This window comes from Pseudochaenichthys georgianus, chromosome 1 (assembly GCF_902827115.2).
Source record: "Pseudochaenichthys georgianus chromosome 1, fPseGeo1.2, whole genome shotgun sequence".
In the NCBI taxonomy this organism is placed as follows: domain Eukaryota; kingdom Metazoa; phylum Chordata; class Actinopteri; order Perciformes; family Channichthyidae; genus Pseudochaenichthys; species Pseudochaenichthys georgianus.
This window is the reverse complement of record NC_047503.1, coordinates 32,827,140-32,854,588: the sequence shown is the minus strand read 5'-3', so window position 1 is coordinate 32,854,588 and position 27,449 is coordinate 32,827,140. Positions and strand designations below refer to the sequence as shown.

The window sequence follows — 27,449 nt, the reverse complement described above, 5'->3', positions numbered from 1 at the left end:
TTTGTCAACTCTCTTGTAGTTGATGCTGCATAATATATTGTTGAGTCATCTGCATACATTACAATTTTAGCTTTTTCTAACACTAATGGTAGGTCATTTGTAAAACAACTACCCTGAGGTACTCCACAAGTGACTGTTTTCATCTTTGAGAGACTTCCATTAAAAAAAACAGTTTGACTTCGATTTGTCAGGTAACTTTCTAACCACCTCAGCGTTTCAAAATGAAAACCATATTGTTCCAGCTTGTGTAACAACAAAGAATGGTCAATGACATCAAAAGCAGAACTAAAATCGAGTAGTACTGCACCCACCAACTTCCTATTATCTAGTTCGCCCTTCCAGTCATCTGTCATTTGTGTTAAAGCGGTGCAGGTGGAATGGCCAGGTCTGTAAGCATGTTGATACGCAGTATTAAGTTTGTTACCTTCAAAGTATTATTGCATATTGTATTTGATTGTAAATTATTCTCTCCATTATCTTTGCTAATGCTGGTAATAAACTTATTGGACGGCTATTTGTACCAGAAAATGGTCCTGCTGGATTTTTTTTGCAAGTGGAATAATTGTTGCTATTTTCCATGCCTGTGGGCAAATACATTTATCAATACTCAAATGTATAATATGACAGATAGGCTCTGCAACAAAATTAGCAACATATCTAAGAAATGTACCAACTAAATTATCCACTCCTGGTGGTTTATCATTACATTTACCTAGTAGACATTCAACATCTGTAATTGTCACTTTTTCTATTTTAAATGTACACTTCTTATTTTTAATAATTAAATCCTTTATTAGCAATGTGGAGTTACTATTTATAGTTTGATTCATATTTCTCCTCAAATGTTTTACTTTATCAAGAAAATAATCATTCAGATGATTAGCAATTTGTACTGGTTGTGTCAAAAATGTCCCATCCACCTCAAGATATGTTGAGGTGGATTTCGGCTTACGGCCCATCATGCCATTCACTAAACTCCACAGTTCTTTCTTGTCATCCTTTATCTCTTTCATTTTATTTCCATAATACAACTGTTTTTTCTTTTTATTTAATGCTGTAACATAATTCCTTAACCTTCTATACATTTGCCCACCTGACTCATAACTTGATGAGAGAGCTACATTTTTGGCATCATCTCTTTGTTTCATTAGATCCCTTAATTCCTCATCTAACCAGGGTGCTCTAAAGTTCCTTACAGTCTGTTTTCCAAGTGGAGCATGTTTATCAATCACCTGCATGAATAACACATGAAAGACATCAAGAGCATCATCTGGATCGACTTTCTCAAAAACATGTTTCCAACATATCTTTTGAACATCCTGTATAAATGACTCTTCACTAAAATATTTCATTGATCTCCTCACAATTACTTTTGGTCCAGCTTATGGCACCTTTGTCTTTCTCACGATAATTATTAAATTGTGATCAGAACACCCTACTGGAATTGATATTGCCTGAGAACATACATGGCTAAAATTAGTAAATATATGATCAATACAAGTTGCACTTTTTGACCCATCTTTCTTTATGCATATCCTAGTAGGTTTAGTCACCATTTGTACCAAGTTACATGTATTAATTATTGTCTGCAGCTTGTTTTTAAGGGCACAGTGCAACATATTCCAGTCAATATTTAAATCTCCGATAAAATAAATCTCTCTGTCAAGATCACAAACTTTGTCTAACATTTCACATAATTTGTCTAAATAAATTAAGTTTGCATTTGGAGGTCTGTAACAACATCCTACCAACAAAGGTTTCAAGTGAGGTAAATACATTTGCAACCAAAGTACTTCAATATCAGCAGACATCAAACCATATCTCACTTTAGCTGGTATTTGCTTTTGAATGTATACTGCCACCCCACCTCCATATGCATTCCTGTCCTTTCTAAATATTCTATATCCATCAATGTCCACAGCAGCGTCATTAAATGTGTCATCTAAGTGAGTTTCAGATATTGCTAACAAATGAATACCACATGATAATATTTCCTCTATCTCAGACACTTTATTTCTTAGACTACATATATTTATGTGAGCCAATTTAAACCCTTTACTTGGTAACTTATTCAACATTAAGATGGCAATTTAAATGTTATCTCTTTTTCACTTCCTATCAAAATGAGAGCTGAACTAAAACATACATGTAACACAATTTCAACCACACACACCATCACATAGACAACCCAACATGTATCTGCACATAGATTGCTATAAATGTGGATATTCACTCGCTCAATTAGACGAGCCTCCCGGTAGCTCCCAAACATTTTTAAATAATAGTATGAAATATATTCATGGTAATGTCTCGCAACACTAGATCTAATCAATACATCAAAATTACATTTTAGGAGGAATAAACAACAATAGAGACAAGTTGAAATTTGTTTGTATTCAAAATCTAATAAACATAAATTCATACTCGCAGATGATGAAGTAAATAACTTCAAATAAATCAGTAGATAACTCAGACCAGTGAATATTGGCCTACAAGAAAATAAAACAATTGTGGAGATCACCAAAACGGCAACAATTCCCATTTTCATAATACAATTTATTTCTTCTCCTATATGTATAATCATACCATCTATCAGGTCATGTCAATCAGTCATTTCCCACCTTCATTTCTGGTTTGAACTGAAACCGGGCTTATCACTGTTTTGTAGAAATGCTCAGCTTCACTACAGTCCCGATAAAGTTTGGTTTGTCCATTGAAGGTTACGATGAGCGTTGCGGGGAACAATAGTCCATGTCTCACCTCAGCCTTGCGCAGCTTCATCCTGACGTCATTGAATAGGGCTCTCTTCCTGGCAATATCCGGAGTAATATCAGGAAATATCTTCACTCGCATGTCACGGAAAATAATCTCTCCTTTGCTTCTTGCCAGCTTCAAGATAGCTTCATTCGCTTGATATCTCTGCATAGTGACAATCATAGGTCTGGGTCTCAAATCAGTCCCCTGCCCAATCCTGTATGCAATCTTGACTGCCGGTTCACATGAGAGCTCACTTCCGAACACCTCCTTTAAAAAGTTTGTCACAAAGGCAATGGGATCGCTCTTCTCAATGTCCGTTTTCAGTCCAATCACACAAGATTAAACGTTCTGCTTTGAATCTCCATCCTCTCTATTTTGTCTTTGAACTCTTTGTTTTCCTTCATTAGATTGCCATTTGCGGTTTCGAGTATAGCAACCCTACAATCCATGTCGGTTATCCCCTCCTCCATATCACGAGCTTCTGACAACATGAGTCAAGTTCTCCCTTTAAAGCATCAAGCTGCGGCTGGAATTTCTCGAAAGCAGCCCCTATCTCCTCTCTTATTATAGAGCGTATTAGTACCGACAGCTCCGAGTGGTTCACCTGCGAGGCCCCGCTCTCCATGGCGTTCTCCTCTGCTGCTTGCGTGTCACTCACTCCCGAATGACCGCTGCTCTCATTCAATGGCACGTTAGCCTTTTTGTTTGGTTTCTTCGGTGGCATTACATTCCCCACGTCGTATTTCGCTATAAACTTTGAGTGATCAACTTGCTCATCTGATCATAACCTGATTTCTCAAAAAGTTTGCTACGGGAGCTACACGCTCTCAGACTTCACACAACTTCTGCGCACGCGCATTGAGTTGGAGCCTCTGGAGTGAGAAATCGGGACGGAGCATTTTCCGAGCCACGATGTCCCACAAGAGGTTTCACCAAATCATCCGAACACTGCGGTTCGACGACAAGCTATCCCGATTGCGGCGCCGTGATGACAAGCTGGCTGCCTTCCGCAAAGTCTGGGATATGTGGACGCACTGCCTGCCGATGCTGTTCAGCCCATTCAGCGACGTCTGCGTGGATGAACAGCTCATAATAGTACAGCTCGTCCCATTCAGAGGCAGGTGCAGCTTCAAGCAGTACATATTGCCAAAAAAGCCGGCCAAATACGGTATAAAGATTTGGGCAAACTGTGATGTAAAATCATCCTACGCCTGGAGACTGCAGGTGTATACAGGCAAAGCAGCTGGCAGTCCTTCTGAAGTCAACCAGGGGATGCGGGTGGTCCTGGAGATGACAGAGGGGCTCCAGGGACACATCATTACCTGTGACAATGTGTTCACTGGCTGAGGAGCTGCTCAGGAGAAAACTGGCCCTGGTTGGCACAATTCGCCGAAACAAGCCTGAGCTTCCCCCTATTTTGCTCCAGGCAAGAGCGAGAGCGATCCTCTCCTCCAACTTTGCCTTTACGAAGACCCACACAGTGGTCTCTTACATCCCTCGACGGGGCAGGAATGTGCTGCTTCTAAGCACGAAACACTGCAGTCCAGACGTAAGCGACGAAATGAAGAGAAAGCCAGTCATAATCAAAGACGACAACCGATGCAAAGGAGGTGTCGACAACCTTGATAAGGTAGGCACACATGTATTCTTACTCTTATATTCTTGTCTGAAATATATGTAGGTTTTTTTCAAATGAGCATTTTCTTATAAAATAATTAATATTTGTATCATGAGAGAAAAGGCTTGGAATCATTTATTCAAATTGTCTTGTTTTATGTTTTTGTTAGGTTGTTGCCACAGGAGGAGAACAAATCGCTGGCCACTTGCCCTCTTCCACAACCTTGACATTTCCCATTACAACGCCTACGTCCTGTGGACATCAATCGAGCCATCCTCGCAGCAGCAGAAACGATTCAAAATGATCTTGTATTATTCATTTTAGACAATATGAATATTTCATATTTTTATAGCAGTTTTTGTGAAGGTGGCAATTTTTGGCCTTAGGAACACGGGTGTGAGTTTTTCTTTAAATCTAACACTGCAAAAAAAATAAGAATGCATTCAAATGAATTTTGCTGCCAATCATTGATCAATCTAGGGACCTAATAATAACAATAATCAAATATTCCTTGAAAATTATTCTAGTTTTTTGTTCTTTTCAATTAAAAAAAACTGTGGAGTTTTTTCAACAAACTGGCATTTAAAGGGTTAAAATTCCTAAAATATAATTCATTTTTCATATGTGTATTACAGGCTGGAGTGGTTTTAAAAGATTGACTCTTTTAAAGTGGAAATAAATATTAATATATCATATTTTTATAGCAGTTTTTGTGAAGGTGGCATTTTATGGCCTTAGGAACAAATACGTTTGTTTTTTTAAGGGACTCTTAAGGGTTAAATAGGTGCTTTCTTTACCTGCACTTTGTTGAAGATGATCTTGTCCCACATGCTGTCTTTTCTGACCACACCAGTTTTCATCTCTGCCTCCTTCCGGCTGAAAGCGAAATCGAGCAGCCATCTCTTCAGCGGCGTGTTGGCTTGACTAAATATCTGTGGAGAATTGAGACACCTTATTTTAAAACATATATCTAACAAACAGGGCAGCAAACCAGAGAAATGGCACTTGTGTAAATAAATTAAAAAGAAAAGTAATTACAGTCACAAAAGAAAGTTACTGAAAGAAATGTAAGAGGACATAGTGAATAAACATGCTCTTCTCCTAAATATGGCTTTGGTAGACTTTACAATGAGTGACATTAGATAAACTCTGACCTTATCAAACATGCGGTTGAGGAGTCGTGGGACTACAGGAAACACTGTTGGCTTCAGCGTTTTCAAATCATCCATCAAAAGTCGAATGTCCCCCTGGAAATAGCCGATTCTAGCTCCATGGATGAGGACGACACCCTGATGGAAAGAGGAAGTTACTCCTTGTTGCAAATAAATCAGTGGAGCAATTTAACCACAAGAGGGCAATGATGGTAAGATCTCACTATATAGTCAGTGTTTGTTATTCAAACCACCACAAAAGCTGTTACTCGTCACATATCATTAAAACAGTTAAGAAAGACATGAAGTTGATTTTATTTGAAGTCCTTTGGTACCTGTGTTAACACAACAAGTAGAGCACTGTTCCTTTCAATACGCAATTTATTTAGACAAACAAAACCTACTTATGAAACAGTTCACTTTAATACATTGCAACATGAATGTAATAAAGGAACACAGCCTAAAAGGATAACATTTCAGTAATTGGGACAGCAGTGCTATGATTCTTAAAACTCCACTTATACAGAACATTTGAATGTAAACAAGTCAAACACCTACCTGAACCACCCTCTCAAACATGTGAGCTAGAGGGAGATAGGACACATGAATGTCATGGAGGTCCAGCATGCAGTGTACCTGCGGAGGACACACAAAGCAAAACACATGCAGGTACGCAGGTCAGGCAGGGCGTACTGTACCTCCACCACCCTCTCAAACATGTGGGCCAAAGGGAGGAAGGACATAAGACAATCTTCAGTGCTGGGCTTCAGAATGGCCTGGACGACAACACGCAGGGGAGGAGGATGAGGAGGAGGAGGAGGAGGAGGAGGAGGAGGAGGAGGAGGAGGAGGAGGACGACGGCGAGGACGAACAGACACGAGAGGAGAGAAACAGATGAGAGAGGAAAGGAAAATATAAAAAAAGGTGCAAAAAGAGGAGCTCCAACCTGAACGGAGACATCTTAGATTTTAAGCAACGCTCTACGATTACATTGTATGTGATCCAAATCTCATGATGGTTTAAGAAGTTGGGTTAGTACAATTTTACTAAATGTTTTTTATATTATTGATTTATTTGACAGTGCAGAGGATGCTGTTCTCTGCACTGTCAAAGGTAAACCATGTATAAACAACCTGCCCTATATGAATATAAGGTTTGCACTCGCATGTGCACATTTAAATATATAAAGCGATCTTAACGCATATCTGTATATATGTAGTGTCAACTGATCAGTGTTTTAAATTGGTATCATGATAATTGTTTTCAAACTGTTACTTGCATATCTAATCGTATGTTTTGATTGTATTATCCTTGAGTGAACTCTTAGCTGGACTGCCTGTGTTTCACTCATGCTCTGTTGTGGCTATCACACCTGAAATTCCCTACAGGAATCAATAAAGCTTTATCCTATGTGCTGTGTGAAATGATGCAAAGTTAATGAATAAATCCCACTCAATATCACAGGTTTCATTAATGCAGAAAATAGTATTTGCTCATTTACTGCAAAGAAGAATGTCCTTTACTGCTTTATGTTGGATGTCCCTATAGGCGGATATAAAGACTGTAAGCAAAACCGTTTAAAGGAATGATGCAGAGGAGGCTTTCACAGCTGCAGTTTTACTCTCAGGCTGAGACTAAATGAACACAAACATAAAGGAAAAAGAGAGAGGGGAACACCAGTGGAAATGTAACTTTTCATTAATGAAAAAATGAATAATTTAGGGAAAGCAGAAGCCGCCACCTTACAAAGAAGAGGACTAACATCAAGCACAGTGACTAGACATTATTATGTCATTTATCTTAAGTTTCAAAGCGTAAATGTTGTGTCTTCAGGTTTAGCTGGTGTGTGTGTTTACCTCTGTTATTCTAATGAAAGCTGCAGTGTTGGAGATTACATTTCCATGAGTAAGCATTGCACCTTTTGGGTTCCCTGAAAAGAAAACGATGATTGTGATTATATGAGAAAAACATTTCCAAAGGATTAACGTCGTAAACAAGTTGTGTAATCACCTGTGGTTCCAGATGTAAAGCAGATCAGAGCGAGGTCCTCTGGATTGGGGGGCTGTAATCAGATCACAGGTCTACACTCATGCATATGAAGCTATTTCATTAGAAATGTGCAATCCTTTGTTTTAGTACAGGGGTCAGACAGAGTGCTGCTGATTATAGGAGAATTATCTACTTTTAAATGATTATTCTTTTGTTGAAATTCAGTTTTTCGGCATGTCATCATCAGGTCAACTGAGGTGTGCTGTTACTACTCACCATTGGTTTCTGCAGGTTTGCTTTACCCAGGGCCTGGCACAAATATTAAAAGCACAGTGAGATATAACGTGCGCAGAGGGAGCTGATAACAATCTAGCTTCAAACAAACAGCGCCTCAGGTCCTAATTTCCATTTGGTTATAGCCACAACTAATCACTGTGTCAGATCTGCTGATGTTGGGCGTTCAGTAAACAGATGTTGTAATAATACACAGAAAGAAGATTAGCTGGTATTCTCACCTCAAACTCCCTTAAACTCAGAACCTCGATGCCGCAGTCCTGTCCACGCGTCACCAGCTCGCTGTCAAACGGCTCGATGAGCACGATGGTCTTCACCGACCGCCCCTTCCCTTTCATGCAGTCTATGACCATCCCAGCCTTTTCAGGTACATCGCATATCACCGTGGAGATGTCAGCTGGAAAAAACCGACGGCACAAATTGAACCACTTAGTTTGTATCAGTGTCGTCGATCTAGAGCGCTGCAAGTGGTGTGTTCGTTTGAAGGTGAACTTTTGTGTACCTTTTTCGATAATGTAGCCGATGGCCTCGGTGCCGAGTGTGTCGTACAAAGGGACGGCCACCATGGAGTACGTGTAACAGGCCAGCTCTGAAATGGTCCACTAAGAGACAAACACAGGAAACAGATAGACATTACTAAATGTTCATTTGAAGGGGATAGACTCACAAGACATACACACCCAGAGATTAGAGATTGTATCCAAAGCGACTTACAATAAGTGCGATAAACCATGAAGATACAGCAAGAAACATGCAGGTACATTTGCTTCAAATAGGCCGAACCATTGTAAGTGCTGGTGCATTCGTTTCAAAGAGCTAAAACACTTTAAATGTATTTTGTGTGAAACGGTGTAAACAATAGTTCTATATTGAGATATAACCCAAACTCCTGTGGACTGGAATACAATGTGCTTGTGTATGCTCACTGCCTGTAGCACTTCGGGATTTGAAGTCAAATATGAAGTGCTTTATAAATGAAACCCATTATTATTATTATGTTTGTTATTCATCCTGAATCCATTTAATCATCTATTTGACTCACTAAAATCAATCTGAGATTTAGAGGAGTGGAACCAGTCTCCATGTAGAGTCTCAAATTGTGAAACTAATGAACACATTTCTCACGTTACAGCTGTTCAGTCTTTGCTATGGACGATGGAAATTAACTCTTGCTTCTAACTAGTGATTGAAGACACACTTTTATACTTTGCATCTGAAATTCTTTTAGATTTAAGCAACGTTAGAGATGATGCATTTTGTTGTACCTCTGGCCTGTTCTGGGAGAAGATCCCAATGAACTTGTCTCCGGTGTTGGAGTGTCCTCTGTGAAGGAGCGCAGAGCCAATGTGCTCCGCTCGGTCCACAACCTGCGCAAAAAAACAAAAGTCTGTTTCTAAATATATTGTGACTCTGCTAGGTTTGAATTATAGATAAGTTGAATTAGTTTAGATTTCCACGTCATTGTCCACGTCTCACCTGTTTATAGGACTGCCACTCGTACGGCTGGTTTGGTTTCCTCGATCCTAGACAAGGTCCATTATCTGCGAAAGGAAATAAAGCTTCTTATTATCTACACTCACTGAAATAAATACATCAAAAGGTGATTCAAGAGAGACACTCACCTGATACCCGGAGCCCTCGTTGGAACACCTCGTACATGGTGCGTGCGTCGCTGTAGTAATATGCAACGTGCTCGTCGCTGTCGTTCAGAACCGACCTGCGTGCGAGTTCATCTCCCTGCAAGAAGAAGTCATGAGGAGTTATGATCAGCACTGACAAACATTCAGCACACGTGAGGAATTATTATTATTTATTTTGTGGAACTCAGTTAGGAGACAGGAACAGGGACCCTGACCTTTTCTTTTTAATATGAAATAGTATACTTTTTTTTTTAATTCTATATATTCCATATAAAGACATACAAGGGCTGCTCAATTCATCTTATTTTAATCGCAATTACGATTTTGCCTTCAACGATTATGAAAACAACATAATCGAAATAAAACAATTTTTTTTTATTGGTTTTTCAGTTGAATTATACTTAAAGTTCAGGGTAATCAACTGTTAAAAACATAGTGTTCACATTTTTTTTTTAAATAAATTGATGTTTTCAAAATAAATGGATAATCGTTTTAATAATCGTGATATCAATTATTGACCCAAATAATCGAGTTTATGATGTTTGCCATAATCGAACAGCCCTAAGACATACTATACTACAGTATGTGTATGTTTGTTTTTTTATGGAGTACTATACTATTGCTTATGACATTTTTAGGACATGTGATACTATTAATATGCCTTTTTTCATGTCCATACTATAGAATGACTTTTTGTGAAATGTAAACAAACGAATGACATTTTGATACGGTTTTATTTTTTTACTACACTACTTGCTATGACATTTTACGACATACAATATGTGTGAGACAAGGGTGTGTTTGTTTTCCCACAGATGTATATTTGGAATTCTTTTGAAGCTTAGGATTTTAACAGTAAATGAATCATACTGGAGTACGCTTTAATAGGTGTTTTCTTACCTATCTAGAACAACCTGTTCCGTACATTTTCTATGTAACTTTAAGAGACACACATACTTCAGCAGTAGGTCTGTAAATAGAGAAGACGCGAGACAGGCGGTGGAGTCACTGTTTTCTTAACGGGTCCCGTCATGTCTTCTGGCGGAGGAAACTCTGTGAGTTTAGCCGCTCGTTGCTCATGTGGAATGAAAGCTGTTGGTGATACCCAACTCTACAAGGATTCTGGATTCAGTCGGACACGTGTCGGCCATCAAAAACAGCTATACCTAATTCTACAGTTAAACTTTAAGAACAAAGAGTTATTTTCATTCCTTTATGTCATACTGTCATACTTAAACTATTGTTTTCACAAACTATACTATTAAAATGTTGAGACTTTTTTCATTGCACATGACACTATGTTTTTTTAATGAGTTTGATTATGATCTTCTATAACAGTTGTCAGTCATCATGTATACCGTTAGAAGAACCACTCTGATGCTAGGCTGTGAAAAATCCGTGCAACTCTCGACTAAATTATTAAAAGTCACTCAGTCACTTCCTAATAGGCCATTATCTGTGCAGTAAATGTCAATACATTATTAATAAAGGGTCTGTCGTCCTGCAGGAAGGAGGATAAACACCAAGCCAAGGGAACTTTCAAAACCCTGGCAATTCAGGAGTTGTTCTTCTCAACAGCCTAAATTAAGCGTTGGGTAACTAATCCTAACATATGTTTCAAATATTAGCTAATTATAAAAAGGGCCCAATTAAAAAGAGACTCAACAGTTCAATTGAGCAAAGCTTGCCAGGTTTGCATTTAGTAAGTGTTGTTTTGTGTGTGTCGCGCAGACTGAAAACTCATCTCTTTCGACTCCACTTCGAGCAATAAAAGTACTAACAAAGCACTTATATACTAATAAAGGACTGGCTTATCTAAAGCCAGTTGAGTAGCACTTGAAATGTTTTGGCTCTATGAAACCTGATATCTTCTTGGTCGAATGCACTTATTGTAAGTTGCTTTGGATAACAGCATCAGCTAAATGTAATGTCATGTTTTTCAAATTCAATTTTCAAATCAAAAGGGGAAAAGCCAATGTTGACATGTGACGAGCAGTGAGGATGTAGCTTGTAATTTCAAAGAGCTTCAGCTGTGATTTCAGTCTGTGGGAAGGATCCATCAACATTCCTGCTGAATGAGGTCTTCTGACCAGTTTCCTTCCAGAGGTTGCTCATGCTTCTGTTATTCCTCTCTAGCGCAGGGGCTTACAAGGCGGAGGAGGGACAGATGCATCATTGTTTCCTGTGTTGCAGGAGGACTTTCGATATGACCAGAAGAAAATGAAAGAGATCACTTACTGGCATTTCCACTGACTGCATGCCGAGGTCACAGGGCGGTTTGAGGGCTTTCGGCCGGGTGGCCAGCCAGTAGGTGGTGAAGGCGGCGAAGGCTCCCATGCCCATGAGTGCGTTGGTGGGCAGGCCGCGCATGTAATGCCGAAAATCCTCCAGCTCTGGGAAGCGCAGCTGTCTCAGGACTTCCTGAGCCTGCATGACTGTTCTGCAGTGAGCCTGCAGGGAACAGAGAGGAACGTTAGGACATTACGACACTTTAGGTCTGCATTGCTTCTGCACGTGTGCCTCCGAGATATGTATGGGAAATATATGGATATAAGGCACAACATTTTCTATCATCAGTATCAAAAATGTTTCTGCTATTTTACATGTCTCGCAATGGAATAGGATCATTATGGAATGTGGTTCTGTTAGGATGTGGGGATACAGCAGGTAGTATTTCCATGTTTTTATGAATGGGCCTCTTGTGTTAGACAATTACACAACGACATGAGAGCCGCTCACACTAGAGAAGAATAGTGGTTCCATTCAGAGCAGCACGCAATTTACTACCATCTGTGTCAATGTGTTCACAAATACATACTGTACTGATCATACCCTGAGGTACTGTATGTAATGTGAATCTTCTTTCTCTTACTGGATAGTTTGACAGCAGAAATGTACAGACAGGAAGCATAGGAAGAGACAGAAGAAAGACACTCGCTTTAGAGCTGCAACGATTAGATGATTCAGAGCAATTTTCCATCTAATACATCCCAACATTAGAGCTCTTAAAAGTATCAATTCTTGTATTGTTAGGTTTTAGCCTGCTGGTCAGACGAACCAAGACGGTCTAGTCCCTTGGTTTCAAGGAAAGAGGCATTTTAAGCCTTTCTTTGTTATATGGATTAATGCATTTCTCAAAAATGATCTGCTGATTAAACAAACATGAAAGTGATTGATAGCTGCGCCTCTCACGTGTATCGAAGGTCCCAGGCTGGAATCGGACAGCGGAAACTACAGAACAAGTTGTGTTTTAACGCTAAGGCTGCCAGGAAGCCACATTTTTCTCAAATGTTTACACTCAGAGGACAAACATTTGAACAACAGCAGCTGCCCAGCTAAACTAATCTCAGTAAGAGCAACATGTCAGAAAGTGTTCTCCTTTTTCTGCAATATATCTGATCTTAGTCTTTATTTCCTCCCTTTCAAGCAATAGACAGGAAGAACATTTGGAACTTAATACAGCCTTGGTTTGAATATGCGTTTCTGGCACAATGACGAAATAAGATAAACATACGGTTTAAAACCAAAAGAAGCTCCAAGGATAGATCTCCCGTGAATCACAGAGCGCAGGGCGATGCAGCAGCAGCAGCAGCAGCTGTGTTCACACTGTGACTCAGACGTGACTCCCCATTTCAGCAATATTGATTATTTGGCATTTTGAGTGTTTAATTCCTCAAATCCGTAGATAAGATGAAACCTTAGCTTTGAAGATGCAAGTGATTCTTTATAGATAATAAAACCCTGAGTGATTTGCATACAGAAGAAGTACTTGATTACTCAGAGCAGAAAGCATATACTACTAGTCATGTGACCATGAATGGAAAAACGTTCTTCTTTGAGATGTGTCTACGTTTAAAATCCAGAAGGTAGACTGACTAACTAAAGACTCGGTAGGGCGAGGTACGCTGCTTATCTTCCCCATGGTTCTTGTTCTGCACTTTGAGGAACAATGAACACAAAAGGAAGATGTGCTATCCCATTCACCAGCTTTGGGAACAACGACACAGGAAGGAAATATGACTGCACACATTTTCTGATCACAAGCCTCCATGGAGATACAAAGTCTCGACCACAGACACTAAGCACTGACAACAACTCTCCTCGTGTCTGGAGGGAAGTGAGGCTTTCTGCTCTGGATGTTATGGAAATGGCCGGAAAGTAAAATGTTGAAGTCCTGGATATATTGCTCTGTTTCACAAACATTTGAATAGAACAGTCAAATGACAAGTTCATGTACACTTCATAAAGAAAGAGCCTGTGGAAAGAAAGACCCATTCAGACTCACCAGCTATCAAACCCTCAAAGCACTTGGTTAGATAAGCTTATAGATTTCGATGGTTATATCTAGGGAAATGTCACTAAACATTTAAATAACTTGCAAAATGTAATGCTTTCTTTGATTCGTTGTTCGGCTGGGCGCCTTTATGTACATCCTGTGAAACTCTTGTGACCTTTACATCAGACAGTAACAGACTGTAGGTAAAGGGACAGCTGACCACCCGCCACACAGTAGGCAACAATTGACTTCTCACCTACTTCTATTATTACACCAGTCTCATGGCTACTGCGATCCATGCCAACTGGGACAAGGTACTGTAGACAAAATGCGTGTTTTTATTGAGATATAATGAAAATAAATTGTTAAAATGCCAAAAGATTTAAAGTTATTAATATAATCTCCTTAAATTGGATATTCAACTATAAAAACACTAACATGATTCATTGAAATAATTCAATATGAGCTTAATTGAAGTAAAATAAACATTTAATAAACCTCACACACGCTCCTCTACTGTACGTCTTACAGGTGTCCCTACTGTATGAGACATTATGAAAGACCACATGATCACACCAAAAGCAGCTAAATGGATTTTCTAAAGCTTCAGCACTGATCATTTACAGATTAAGAAATAAAAGATCTCTACTCACAGTCCCACGGAGTGATTATGAAGAAACGTACAGACAAACTGTGTGTCCGAGGGCAGAGGCAGTTATCTGACAGGCCCTTAGCTGCAGCAGTTGCTATTAGAAGGACTCGCAGTGACCTCTAATAGACCTCTGAGGTTCTCACAACTATGAATAGCAGAAACACGCCCCTCCTAAACAGAAACACAGACGCGTGAGGCAGAGCTACCCACTCACTGAGGCAACATCTTAGTAGCATGTCGATTTAAAACACACACAAGCTTTTTCACATTATTACACAACAAACAGTGTCAAAGGTAATAGATAGTGGCCACACATTCATTAGATAACACTGATAGTCAATCTGGTTTGAATAAGCCTCAGCAATGTGTGTTCAAGACTAAATTACGCATATCTTATCATACACATTATCTGGAGACAGTGTGTGCAATTCATGTGTTGCTGAGCGTCGAAACTGATGAAACTAGTTGAAGAAAGAATGACTTTGTATTGCACATAATAGAAATGTTGAATAGTCCCTCGATTTGTATACTGATATCACGGAGTATCTAAGCACCTAACCAACACACACACAAACCTGATCATATGTGCAGATTCCTTGGAGTCTAAGATGAATAATAAGCTTTGCAGTTAATTAAATACAGTTCAAGTACAATCTACAACTTCCATGTCTTGTGTTTCAATTGAGGAGAATGAAGGGTGATTCGTACATTTTTTGTCGGCTACAAAAAAGGTATAGCCTGAGAGTGAACTTAGTGTAAACAGCTGTGTGTATAGCAAGCAAAATATACATGGATGTGTGTGTAGATAGATAAAACATATAGCGATGCTGAGACGTATTTGCTTGGGCAGTATGGATAACATATTTTTTTAAATCCCATCATGGATAATACAGTAAGATTCCATTCGACCTGGATGTTATAGATAAAACAAAAAAAGTCTTAATCAGTTTTTGATTAATTAATCCTTAAGAAATACCAGACAAAAATCAAGATATTTCCCAAATAGATGCTCAATCATCATATTGCCACTCCTAATGAAATCCACAGAAATATTTTATTTTAGTAAATAAATATCAAGAACATTTGTTTTGATTGGTTAAATACTTTGCAGCTTTAAAAATTATGTTTTTTTATATTAAACAAAACCTGTAAAGATTCAACTATTTTCACCATCAGTCAATTTCACAATATTTGTTTGGATTACTTAATTTTTTGTTGTTTTATATATCAAAGGATATGAACAAGTTTGAAACATTGTCACAACATTACAGAGCCCAAGATGATGTCTACAAATGTTGTGTAAACATGAGTCAAAACACAAAAGGTGTTCAGTTTATTATTTATTGAAAAGAAAGCTAATAAAGAAGAGGGGCACATTTTGCCATAATTTCACTTTTCTTTTACTTGAAAATCGCTGAAATTAATAGTTTTTTATTTTAGCACTAAAACATTTTAAATTTCAACACAACCTGTTCCATGAAGTAGCTTTCTTTGTAACATATTTTCTATTCAAACATCCAATCCAACATTTCACAGACTGAACCATTATTAATCAAAACATTAATTGCATGATTGGCAGAGAGTTGTTGAGGGCAAAAGTTAATGCAACTCTCCCCCCCCCCCCCAAGCGCACCACCCTCCTCCACCACCTCTGCTCTCCATACTTGGACTGGGAAGATGAGAAGCCAATGGCAGAGCCCGCTCTCCAGTCACCCCACACCAGCACACACAGACACTGGAAAGAAGTGGGGGAGAGGGCAGCTGGTCCGTTAGACACAGAACAGAACACCACGACTGCAGCTTGAAGCAGACTGCAGCTGTAATGCTGAAGCCACAGACCGGAAGTAACAAAAGCACCCAGAGGGTTGGCCAATCGCACTGGATTTTCTGCTAAATAAATGTTTAGTTCATGTGAAAGAGTGCACTGATAATAAACTGAATCCAAAAATTGTGCGACAGCTAGTGAGTGTTGAGCGTTAGCTTAAAGTGGACCTATCATACTATATTTTAAACATATATTGTAGCGCCATACCTATACAAAACATGTTTTGTGAAGTTTTTTTTTCAAAATACCAAGCAGATCACCCATTGTAGCCATCCCTCGTACTGCTCAAACCCCTCTTTTGCTGCCCTGTTAGAGAAACGCGGATCTTGGGTCCTTAGCTTGAAAAAGAAAGAAAGAAGAGGAGGCGGAGCTAATGCCTGATCAGAATTCTACCGGAGATAAAGTTCAATTCTGCTGTGATAAAACGCCATCCTGTTTAAACCACGTCAAGGATTATTTCTGAAATAGTATGGAGCTCAAATGCTTTTTCTCTTGCAAGTTTATCACAAGGTGAGTTCTTTTTTTTAGGGATGCTCCGATCGCCAATTTCGGGGCCGATCGCTGGAATCAGTATCGGCCGATACCGATCGCCGATCTGATCGAGTGGGCGGGGCCTAAATGGAAGATTTAAACATCACTTTAAATCTTCCATTTAAAGTGATGTTTAAACTCAGTTAATGGGGCTCATTCACTGGAGCTTCCACAAACAACAATCAACTTAATTATTACATTCAAATGATGTACATTATTCAAGTTTACATTCACTTTGGATAATAACACGGGAGAAATTAGCAGAAGCGCTCTCTTTTCCTCTCTCCCTCTCTCTCCCCCCCTCTCTCCCTCTCCTGACAGCCTGTCAGTATCTCATGCAGCTCACTGATCCAGTAATGAGTGAGCCGACAGTGAAGAATAAATATATTTATAACTAGTTTAGCTTGTTCCAGAGGTAGATAAAATAGCTAAGTGTGTTAGGTCTAACTCTTGTGTGTTTCGCTCTGCTTACCGGTCCGGCGGGCGGAGCTGCAGGATTTCTGCTTCACACACGTTGCATACCGCTATTTTACTGTCTTTTTCGGACACCTTAAAATAATGCCAGACCGGTGAAGCCATTTTGGCGAGCTTGTTTTGCCGCACACATAGAAAAGTGTCATGTATTTTACGTCATGCGATCGGCTCTCGCGATCGGCATGTTTATAGAGCACCGATCGATCGGTAAAGAGTGAGTATTGGCCGATATCGATCGGTGACCGATCGATCGGAGCATCCCTACTTTTTTTATTTCCTGCTTTTTAAAAAGACATGTGCTCTACACAGTACAGGTTAGCTCTGAGTGTTAGCGAGGCTTGCTAATGTAAACAAAGACGAGATTACGTCCAAAACACGTCAGGCATTGTTTCTGATAGCAACTTTCTGTGGGTCCGCTGCCGATTTGACGTCAGTTCGGATGGAATCTGTATTCGCTCGTTGTACACCCATTTTTAAAAGATTTGGGTACGGAGGAAAAGAGAGAGGGTTTTATTTTCTGATGCTGCGTGAGTTCCCAGACGCACCGGGGACACATGTATGTATAAAAGACATCACAAAGTGCATTTTGTATGATAGGTCCCCTTTAAATGAGTGAAGCTCATTATTACAAACGTATCAGCTCAGGGTTAACGCAGGGAGCCTTTAAACAAACTTTGGTAACACTTTATATTAAGGTACACCAGTTAACCATCAACTAGTTGTTAATTAACATGCATATTGGCTCTTTATTTGTCATTATAAAACACTTATTAATGCCTTATTCTGCATGACCATATTCTACAAGTAATAGGCCATTAGTTGAGAGTTGTTCCTCAATAACCCTGTAATTAGTGCTTATTTATTGCAAGTAAGGAAGTTGTTGTACATGAGTTTTGGTCTTAATAACCTCTGGTCAATATGGGCCTAATAAGGCAGTAGTACCACAAGAATAGTAATTCTACCATAATAACACTTAACAAATATGATCTATTCTTATGTAACAAGACATGAAACTATAAGTGTTAATTGTGTCTAAATAATTCAAAATTAGGTATTTATATCTAAATATATGTTTTGGGGTATTGACAGTTCAGCTACCAATAGCAAGGTGACATTGACCTGTATGTTTCATATTTGCACATTTATATATTTGTAAAATTTGTACTGAAGGTTAGACAGGAAACCGGGTACAGGAAGTAGGAGAAAGTGAACTGAGTAGCATGGCAGTAGACATCCATGAGTAGACTACACGTGTACCGAACTGAAGGGCCCGTACCAAATAATTTCGGTGCGGGTACGTATACCGTTACACCCCTACAAATAAGTCAATAAAGGAGCATGGCTCCTCATTCCCTGGCTCTCAAAAGAGTTTGGCTGGCTGTTTAATCTATGTTCGCACTGAGACAGTACAACACATGGAGAGAACAGTACACCTATTGTGTAAGTACAAGTACATACAAGTTGTTTTTATTAAAAAGTACAGGCTGCATTATCTGTTCTCAGCCTTGGAGAAACTTGACATGTTTTGGGATGTGTCTGAACCTCTCTTTAGTGGTTCATTAATAAAACAGATATTTCAACGTGTGCCTACTTTGTTCATGTACTGTTGAGGTTCATTTCAGTATTTGTGTGCTATAATGTATTTACAAAGTGTGAAGAGGAGGCAACTTTAGAATAGGGAACCTGTTCAGGTCAATTAGAGTCAAACTACTAGCTTATTGGTTATGAACAAGACTTCACTTTAAAATAGGGAACATGTTCTTAGATATAAATACCTCATTTTAAGTTATTTAGACTTAATTAACACTTATAGTTTAATGTCTTGTTACATAAGAATAGAATAGATCATATTTGTTAACTGTTATTATGGGAGAATTACTATTCTTGTGGTACTACTGCCTTATTAGGCCCATATTGAGCAGCGCATATTAAGACCAAAACTCATGAACAACAACTTCCTTACTTTCAATAAATAAGCACTAATTAGAGGGTTATTGAGGAAAAACTCTCAACTAATGGCTATCTTGTAGAATATGGACATGCAGAATAAGGCATTAATAAGTGTTTTATAATGACTAATAAAGAGCCAATATACTGCTAATATGCATGTTAATTAACAACTAGTTGATGGTTAATTTGTGTACCTTAATATAAAGTGTTACCCAAACTTTACTTAATCCCATCTAGACTAGACGATCACCAACAAATCCCAGCTGCAGCTTATTTTCTCTCAGCTGTAACACAAATCTGCACATTTATCCATGTCATGCACAGCTATGATAATAAGTCAACTTTCTAGGACTTACTGACACCTCAAGCACAAGTGAAAAAATGTACGAAATGTTCTAGATTATCATGTTTGGCTTGCTATCTCACAACCTCTATCATCAAGAAAGCACCTCCAAGGCTAAGGAGCACAGCGAAGCATAACTGTTACAGCACACGTCTTCTCCATGCATCATCCACTGGTGACGGCGCTGACTTTTAGCACGATGTCATTGCAAGTGCTTATTGATGACTTATATGAAGTCAGCTGGAAATCTTTTAATTTAGCCAGAGACACTGCTTTCTACCAACTAATGATGTAATGCAAGCTTAAGTGCTTACTTGCAATGAGAGGTCAAATCTGCCAGACATTTGTTATTCTAAGCCGACAAAAATCAATAGACGACCGATATAAGTGAAATTCACGTGTTGATTGATTTATCTGATCCGGTTGCTTCAGTCCGGCTCCAAAGCAATACCTCATTGATATTCGAGCAGTCATTTAAATAGAAAGATGAGTCAATATATTCCTGTGCACAACCGATAACATAGGTTTACAGGGAAATAGCGTATGATGATCCTGGGCTTCTGATCGACTGCTTTTTCTTGATTATTTTGGAGGATAAGCAACCCTCTACGTGAAAGCGTGAACAGGAAGAGACGATCTAAACCCGCTCAGCGCATACATTTCTCAATGTGTGCTTAATGGCTGGTTGTTGAATCCCATGTGGCTTCATTGTGACATCTTTCTTCTACTTCATCCCTCTGTCTGTCTGTCTCGTGTCCATCTTCCTCCAGGGACATGTGACCCTGGTTTTAGGACACAAAGGGCTGACCTTGCACAAGACGACCACACTCCAGGTCCCAAACTCCCTGGTGAAATCGCACACTCCCAGTCACATGGTCTCACAGTGGAGAAATGTAGGGGAGAGGGAGGGGAGGATGGGATTTGTGAAGTGGAACAAAGGTCGCACGCCCGTACAGAGCTACCAGCATCACGACACATGACCTCTACACTGAAGGTCAGAGAAAACGTGCTGGCATTTGGAAATCATTGTGCACGAGTCTCAGTGAAATGTGGGCTGCAAATCATTTTAGAGGTCAGATTGTTGTTGATATTAAGAAACAAGTTATGTATTAATTTAATGTTGCTCCACTAAGAGTTTCATAAAGGTCTTACAAATGTCTCAGATGCAAGTCCTTCTTGATTAAACATTTGCAAAGCTTATTTCTCTAAATACTTTAAGTGCACCATTTGCATCCATGTTTACAGTATAGATAACCTTCTTGTAGATTGCCCTTATGAGTTGCGTTTACCACAACAAGCAACTAGGGCAATAAATAAACATTTGAACAAAATCACAACATGGCCTATCTAAATGTAAAAATTGCAGGAGGCACAAAATACTATGTGAATTTAATATTGGGTTGCTGGCTGCAGAGACGTCCAGCCTAAACATTATATACTAGACTTAAATGTATTTGTTTGGTTCAGATCCTCGCAAAAATCACACCATCGTAAATTCGTTTTTCTATGAAACTTAGAATAATAATATATAAACTATATGATTCCCTCCAATATCCGGAATTATATTTAAATATTATCAATATCAGTGAAAATAATAGAAATAATGTTTTATTCGGCCCTACAACCAACTATCAATCATAAAGAACGATGTCAAACTATCAGCAAGAATATTTATAAATCCATGTGCACATAAACAAACAGTGTTGGCACACGTAACATTTATACTTCACTTTATACTGCTGGTAGAGGTCAACAACTTAACAGGTTACCTTTAAACTACTTATCTTCCACTGAGGTCAGTTTTAATAACTTTGAAAAATAAAAAACCACAAGTTCTTCTGTTAAAACAAAGCTAGAAAAAAATAATTCCTTTCAGAAAAATGATCACTTTATTTATTTCTATTTTTAGAATCACATCACTCAAATATTGCAAAATGCCTTGTTTGTCCAAACAACCCATAATCATCACAGAGAGTATCTGTGGATGACCTAAATAATGTTGCTGCGAGCTAATACAAAAAGCAATGCAGACGCCAATGTTACTGTGTAAACAAAATCGTTTACACTATTTACATATACCTACATCCTGCTATCTGCAGCCCGAGGCACACGGACGTGTCAGAACAGAAGTAAACGTTAATTTCGCTGCACTGACAGTATAAATGCAGCTCAGACAAAGACACGTTTCTGAAGCAGCACTGTTTGTTTTGAGTAACGTTAAAGGCTAGTGCGCCACACACAACATGCTGCTCAGCTGTTTACGAGCCTCTGCTCATTCAATAGCATTTAAAACAAAGTTAGCGCTAACATAATGCTAAGTTCTTCATAGTGATCTGATAATATAATGTTTTTGTTGACTAAAAAACTGGAGTTGCTAAACATATTATTTGGTAGCATTAGACTGTATTAGACTGTATATTTGGTTATTTGATTGATTTATATACTGCATTGTCTTATTTATGTCTCTTATGCTGGTGTTATGTATTGTGTATCTTGTTTTTTATGTGTTTGTACGGCGACCTTGAGAGCCTTGAAAGGCGCCTATATAAAATGAATTATTATTATTATTATTATAATAATACGACTTTAGGGAAGGTCATGTGCATAAAGGATTACTAATTGAGGGAAGGTTTAGCTCATTAACAGTAGCCCTGGGTGTTACCAGTGAACACATAACACCTGAACAAACATTAGGCTCAATGGAACAAGCAGGAGCGCAATTCACCAACTTGTTCAAGCTTTCCGTCATCACACTCTGGGGTGATGACGACTGAAGCTAATTTCCCACAGAATCAAATGATTTCTTGTAACAGGGTGATAGTCTCTGATAATGAAAACGCCTTTGAGAGAAACAGCATTCAAATAAATTAATTTTTTCTGGTAAAGCTCCATGAAGAAGTATGATGAATTTGAGGTTGCCTGATCCTTCACTTGCTGCGCTCACATGACTCTCATAACTGTTCTTCAGACAGTTAGTGACATCAGTGAAAGTCAGTTGGGATGACTTTTCTAAATCCTGCTCTGACCTGAAATTTCCTGCTTTAAAAAAAGGTCCCAGATCAGAGCCGCTAGTGACTGTAGTGTAAACAACAAGTCATTCACATGCCATCAAACCCAACACAGGCTGACAAGCTGATGCTGGTATTCCCAAATGACTAAAGCAGAGTGGTGGTGACAGGGTGGCAGTGTGCTCCTGAATCACAAACCTCATACTGTCCCTCTCTGTTTGCTGGAATGAAAGCTCCTCCTGTACTCGAGGGCAAAAAAGACATGATTGATTCAACTGTGCATGGTCCTTTAAGATCATCCCATGCTCATGTGACACACAGTGCACAGCAGAGGGGAAAGAGCATTACCTATAGCGTTTTAAAAATGCTGTTTATAAAAAAGGGAGGGAGATGACAAACACCCACAGGAGCTTCATTCCATAAATTCCTAGGAAGTTTTCCATAAAAACGCCTCCTGTTTTAGGTGTTCAGTTACAGTAAACATTTTTGGGATTGACAATAAAGTTGACTTTGACTTGTGATCTGCTTATGCATGGTGTTCACTTTTAGAGCGGCCTCATCCCGAAACACGACGAGTCAGACCTTCATCAGACCTTCATCAGACCTTCATCAGACTTCCGTTTTCATTCTGGAAGTTTCTGTTTTCTGTGGGAATCACAGAAGCAGTTCTGCATTCAATAGTATTAACATCTGTCTCTCTTATTTACGCAGTGAAGTTTAAAACGTGTGTGAGTTAAAATATATATAAGGTACTTTACAGTTGATCAAATGCAAATAAATTTGATTTTGTCCTAAAGTCCAGGCAGGCATATGTTCACATAATCGCTATTATTTTATAACATACTTGGCAAATAAAGCTGATTGTGTCTCAGTACCAGGGGCGGATCTACCGGGGTGGCACTGCCACCCTAAAATAATAGCCTTGCCACCCCAGCTGGCAGCTTTGTTTTGAAAGAAAAGTTGTGGCTCATCGAACATTTAAGAGAGAAAATCTCTAATGTCCGAGTGCAAGTGAATGCAGCACAAGACGCAAGCCTTGTAACCCCTCCCCCGGCCCTGGCGCAAGCTTGGAAATATGATTGGCGGCGATTTAATTTGAACGGGGGGACAGCGCAAAACGAGAAGCATTCGGACTCAAGTAGACGAAAGGAATGAGGTATTTGCGGTCTACAATGACAGAGAAGAGACCGTCAAGTTTGGCTGTACTCAGCATTGAATCAAAACGCACTAAAGCTGTTGATCTTAATCAGTTTGTGAGGCGTTTTGCTGAACAAGATGGTAATCGTGGAACTACCATTCAGCTGTAATAGGCATGCCAACTTGATGCTCTGCTCACGGATGATTCGATGAGCATAAAAAACTGTTAAGATTTGGTACCCCTGCTGGTCTAAGAGTGAAACAAACTCATTCAGTTATTGTTCAGTTAAAATTCATTAAATTAAGTCTGCCACCTTATGTATTATTTATATGTAACTAAGGCTTTACTGATGTGCCACAATAATGTATCCTGTTATTGAGTTAAAATATTAATATTGTGGCTTTCCAAGATAACATTGATTGATATGACTGCGATTATATACTTCTGCCAGGGGATGCCACCCCTCCAAATCTCCTGCCACCCCATGAATATTTGTCTAGATCCGCCCCTGCTCAGTACACATATTGGTTGCATACTGAACATTGACTGCTGACATGCTTGCTGATAAATCCAGAGTAATAAGATTAAGACAATGGTTTAATTTAATATGTCCTATAAACATACAATTACAATACAATAGTGATTTAACTGAGATAGAAATCAAGTTAAACTGAGTAGAAATAGAAAAGTAATTATATTACCTCAAATATTTCACATCAGATTTTCTGAGAAAATGATAGCAAGTGTGTTTTTGCAACCATTAATTTTGAAAAAGTTACTGCGTATCACGATACCTCAATAGGATCAATTTCGATACGATTTGTTGAAAGATCATATTGATTATCATGTTGAATGTTGCCCAGTCCTAAAAAAGCATATGACACTTCAACACTATGAAACACCACATTGACAATGTAATCTTGTCTTAAGAAACAAATCCAAACTGCACTACACAACTTCTACACACAACAAAGTTTAAAACGAGATGTTCACAAATGAAACACTGAATGGGAGTGGCTACCATCTGAAAATGGCAGGTCTACTCCTCAGTGTGTAAATGAGTACTGTTGGATGTTACCAGGTCACACACTCACACACGCTAATGGCGTGGATGTCACAACAAGCCACAACCTGCGCCTGATATCGTGACATTGTTCCTCTTTACCCCTGTTGTAATCTTATTTTTAAACCCAGAATGGCGTCAGTGGGCAGGGCAGCTAAATAGGTGAGGCGGAGATTAACCAAAAAAAACTTTCCAAGCAGAGTATTATTGCACATACGTAGTACGACCTGATGCTACGTGTCCATATCTCTTGTTATTTCAGAGCATCAGCCTCAGACGTACACGCAGTTTCGATAGTGACAGATAAGGGATGAACACATTTCAAAAGACACACTGCTGACTGAACGCACTGTGGATGTGAACATGATAAGATAAAAGGGAAGTAGAGATAGGATGAGTGGGAAAAAAAGCAAAACGTGGCTTGTTTCTGGTCTATTGGAATGCAAATATTAGCGAAGAGTAGATTTTTCTTCGAGGGCTCGTTAAAGCATCACGTTTTTAACAACCTCTGAATAAGATACTGCTAGTAAACGGTGGTGTGTTCATGAATATTTGAGGCAGACGGTGTAAATGTGTGCACTGACCTGTGATTAGCAGCAGATCCGGAGACTTCCTTAATCTTGAGGAAGCGGCAGCAGCTCTCTACATTTTACTCAGCAGTGCATCTCTCAGCCAATCAGGAGCAGCTATACGTGTTGCATCGGCTAAAGTTTGAGAGGCGTGCTGTCATTGGTCAATATGATGTGACACTTACTGTAGATTTATCCCATACAAAATTGTTATATTTTTAACCTATGGTTTTAACTCTTAACCACATTTTCCAAACGTTTCCTTAGAATTACAACCATATGGCACCACGTATATTAAAAACAACAAGGCTATCAAACCCGATTGTGTATTTGATACTTGAAATGGTAGGTTTTGTCACTATGTTCTTTACATTTATTTCTTTATATTCGTCTATTTAATTTGTTTTACTCTGTATGTACCCCTGATGTCAATGTGTTGTGTGTATATAATGTTTGATGTATGTAAAGGGGAGAAAATGTGTATTTTAACTGGAACCAGCACATGTAGAAGAAGAAATCACATCCTTCGCCTAAGTACATTTTGAGATACCAAATTGACAAAATACTCTGTTACAGGTTAAAGTCCTGCATTCCAAATCGTACTTAAGTAAAAGTACAAAAGTATTGCCATGACAATGTAATTAAGTACCAAAAGTAAAAGTAGTTATTGTGTTGCATGGCCCATTTTCAGAATTCAATTACTGGGTTATGATTATTGATGATTACAGTATATCAAAGTAGAGTATTCATTTGTATACTGCTGCTGCTGCATACAATTCCATAATCATTTGTTGATGTATATCGTTTTTTTTAACTACTAGTTACAATTATCCATTTGAATAAAATGCTACTTAATTTACCTTTAGTCAATGTTGCTGAAAATATGTATGTACTTTAATATTGCAGGCTCTGAATACCTTCAGAATTCATTCTGAATCTGAAAAGTATTTGGTAACTTAAATACTCAAATAAATGTTGTAGATTACCAGAACATGGAGTAATAAAACATACAAACTATTCACATTTAAGTCCAGGACTAAAGTGCAAATGTCTGCTCCACACAACCCTGTTTTAACTCTCAGCATAACTCTCCACTTTGAATATAGTACATATTGTCATATTTTATTATATTTTACTGTACTCAGTTCCCCACATAATTAATCGGAGCACAGTGTTTTGGCGCATGAGAGCAGTTTGAGTCTGTGAGGAGCGCTCACAATAAACCTGTTGTTAACATTGCTGTGAAAATATGTTCGAAGAAAAATTTAAACAAAACGTTATACTTGAATAAGTATAACGTTTTTTTTAAATAGCATTTGTAACAGTACTTTTTATTTGTAGCTATACGTATCCTTCTTTCTGTGTCTCTGGATGCACAATTTATACCAAAGCAAATTCCTATGTGTAAATCTACCTGCTAATAAAACCGACTCTGATTCTGACAGTAAATGTATTATCCACCAGTGCTGCCTGTATATAAAGGAGTTAAAACCTGCTTAATCAACCACTTATAATAGCACAATTATATTAACATGCGGATTCATCACTATTTATAATAACAGCAATACAACATAAAAGAATATCAGTCACAGGGGCTTTTTTTTGGCAAGATGATTACTTAAACTTGTAATACTTTCATCACATCCTGCTGTATGAATTTTAAATTTAAAAAAGACTTGTAGTTTTACAGGAAAAAATACTCAAGTTAAAGATTTTAGAGTAAACTGAAAGTTACTTACATATATGTTCATCTTCTCTAACTTGAAAACTATTAATAGCATCATCACATTATAGCAGTTCAAATGACTGGTGATGTATAAAGCTGCGGAGACTTATATAGCTAATCAACAAGCAAAAGAATACCAACACATCATCAATAACCCAAAAAAAGAAGAGTAAAGTACTCAAGTTCTAACATATACAGGAATACGTTTGAGATACTTGTTGAGTTTATATAATGTATTGCTACACTTCCCCTACAACTGGAGGTATTGTACTTGTTACTGCATTGAAAAAATATATAACTGAACTTCGAATAAAATAAATAAAAAGAGTGCCACTTTTTCTCTTTGGCCTTAGTATTTCTATCTATCTTCTATGATTATAATTATCCAATTATAAAATACACTGTTGTCCTAAAGTGCACATTTCTGCTCCACACAACCCTGTTT

General features: G+C 38.5%; 1 protein-coding gene and 1 pseudogene across 3 annotated transcripts in view; one reads left to right on the top strand and one right to left on the bottom strand.

Annotated features, from left to right (window-relative positions):
* Nucleotides 1-25,376, bottom strand: part of acsl1a (acyl-CoA synthetase long chain family member 1a) — a 31,603-nt gene extending 6,227 nt beyond the window's left edge. The window contains exons 1-13 of one of the 3 annotated variants that reach the window (XM_034084140.1): nt 25,294-25,376; nt 11,688-11,900; nt 9,432-9,546; nt 9,286-9,350; nt 9,075-9,176; nt 8,312-8,411; nt 8,031-8,206; nt 7,792-7,824; nt 7,537-7,588; nt 7,383-7,456; nt 6,225-6,302; nt 5,530-5,664; nt 5,173-5,307 (exon numbers count right to left, since the gene is read on the bottom strand). In XM_034084140.1, the coding sequence (XP_033940031.1) occupies nt 5,173-5,307; nt 5,530-5,664; nt 6,225-6,302; nt 7,383-7,456; nt 7,537-7,588; nt 7,792-7,824; nt 8,031-8,206; nt 8,312-8,411; nt 9,075-9,176; nt 9,286-9,350; nt 9,432-9,546; nt 11,688-11,882 (1,260 nt within the window). In that variant the 5' untranslated portion in view covers nt 11,883-11,900; nt 25,294-25,376. Of the gene's footprint in view, nt 1-5,172; nt 5,308-5,529; nt 5,665-6,084; nt 6,163-6,224; nt 6,303-7,382; nt 7,457-7,536; nt 7,589-7,791; nt 7,825-8,030; nt 8,207-8,311; nt 8,412-9,074; nt 9,177-9,285; nt 9,351-9,431; nt 9,547-11,687; nt 11,901-14,378; nt 14,488-25,293 lie in introns of those variants that run through there. The other 2 variants (XM_034084148.2, XM_034084132.2) reach the window with 2 other exon arrangements.
* Nucleotides 3,670-5,034, top strand: LOC139434865 (piggyBac transposable element-derived protein 4-like; annotated as a pseudogene).
* Nucleotides 25,377-27,449: the final 2,073 nt, after the last annotated feature.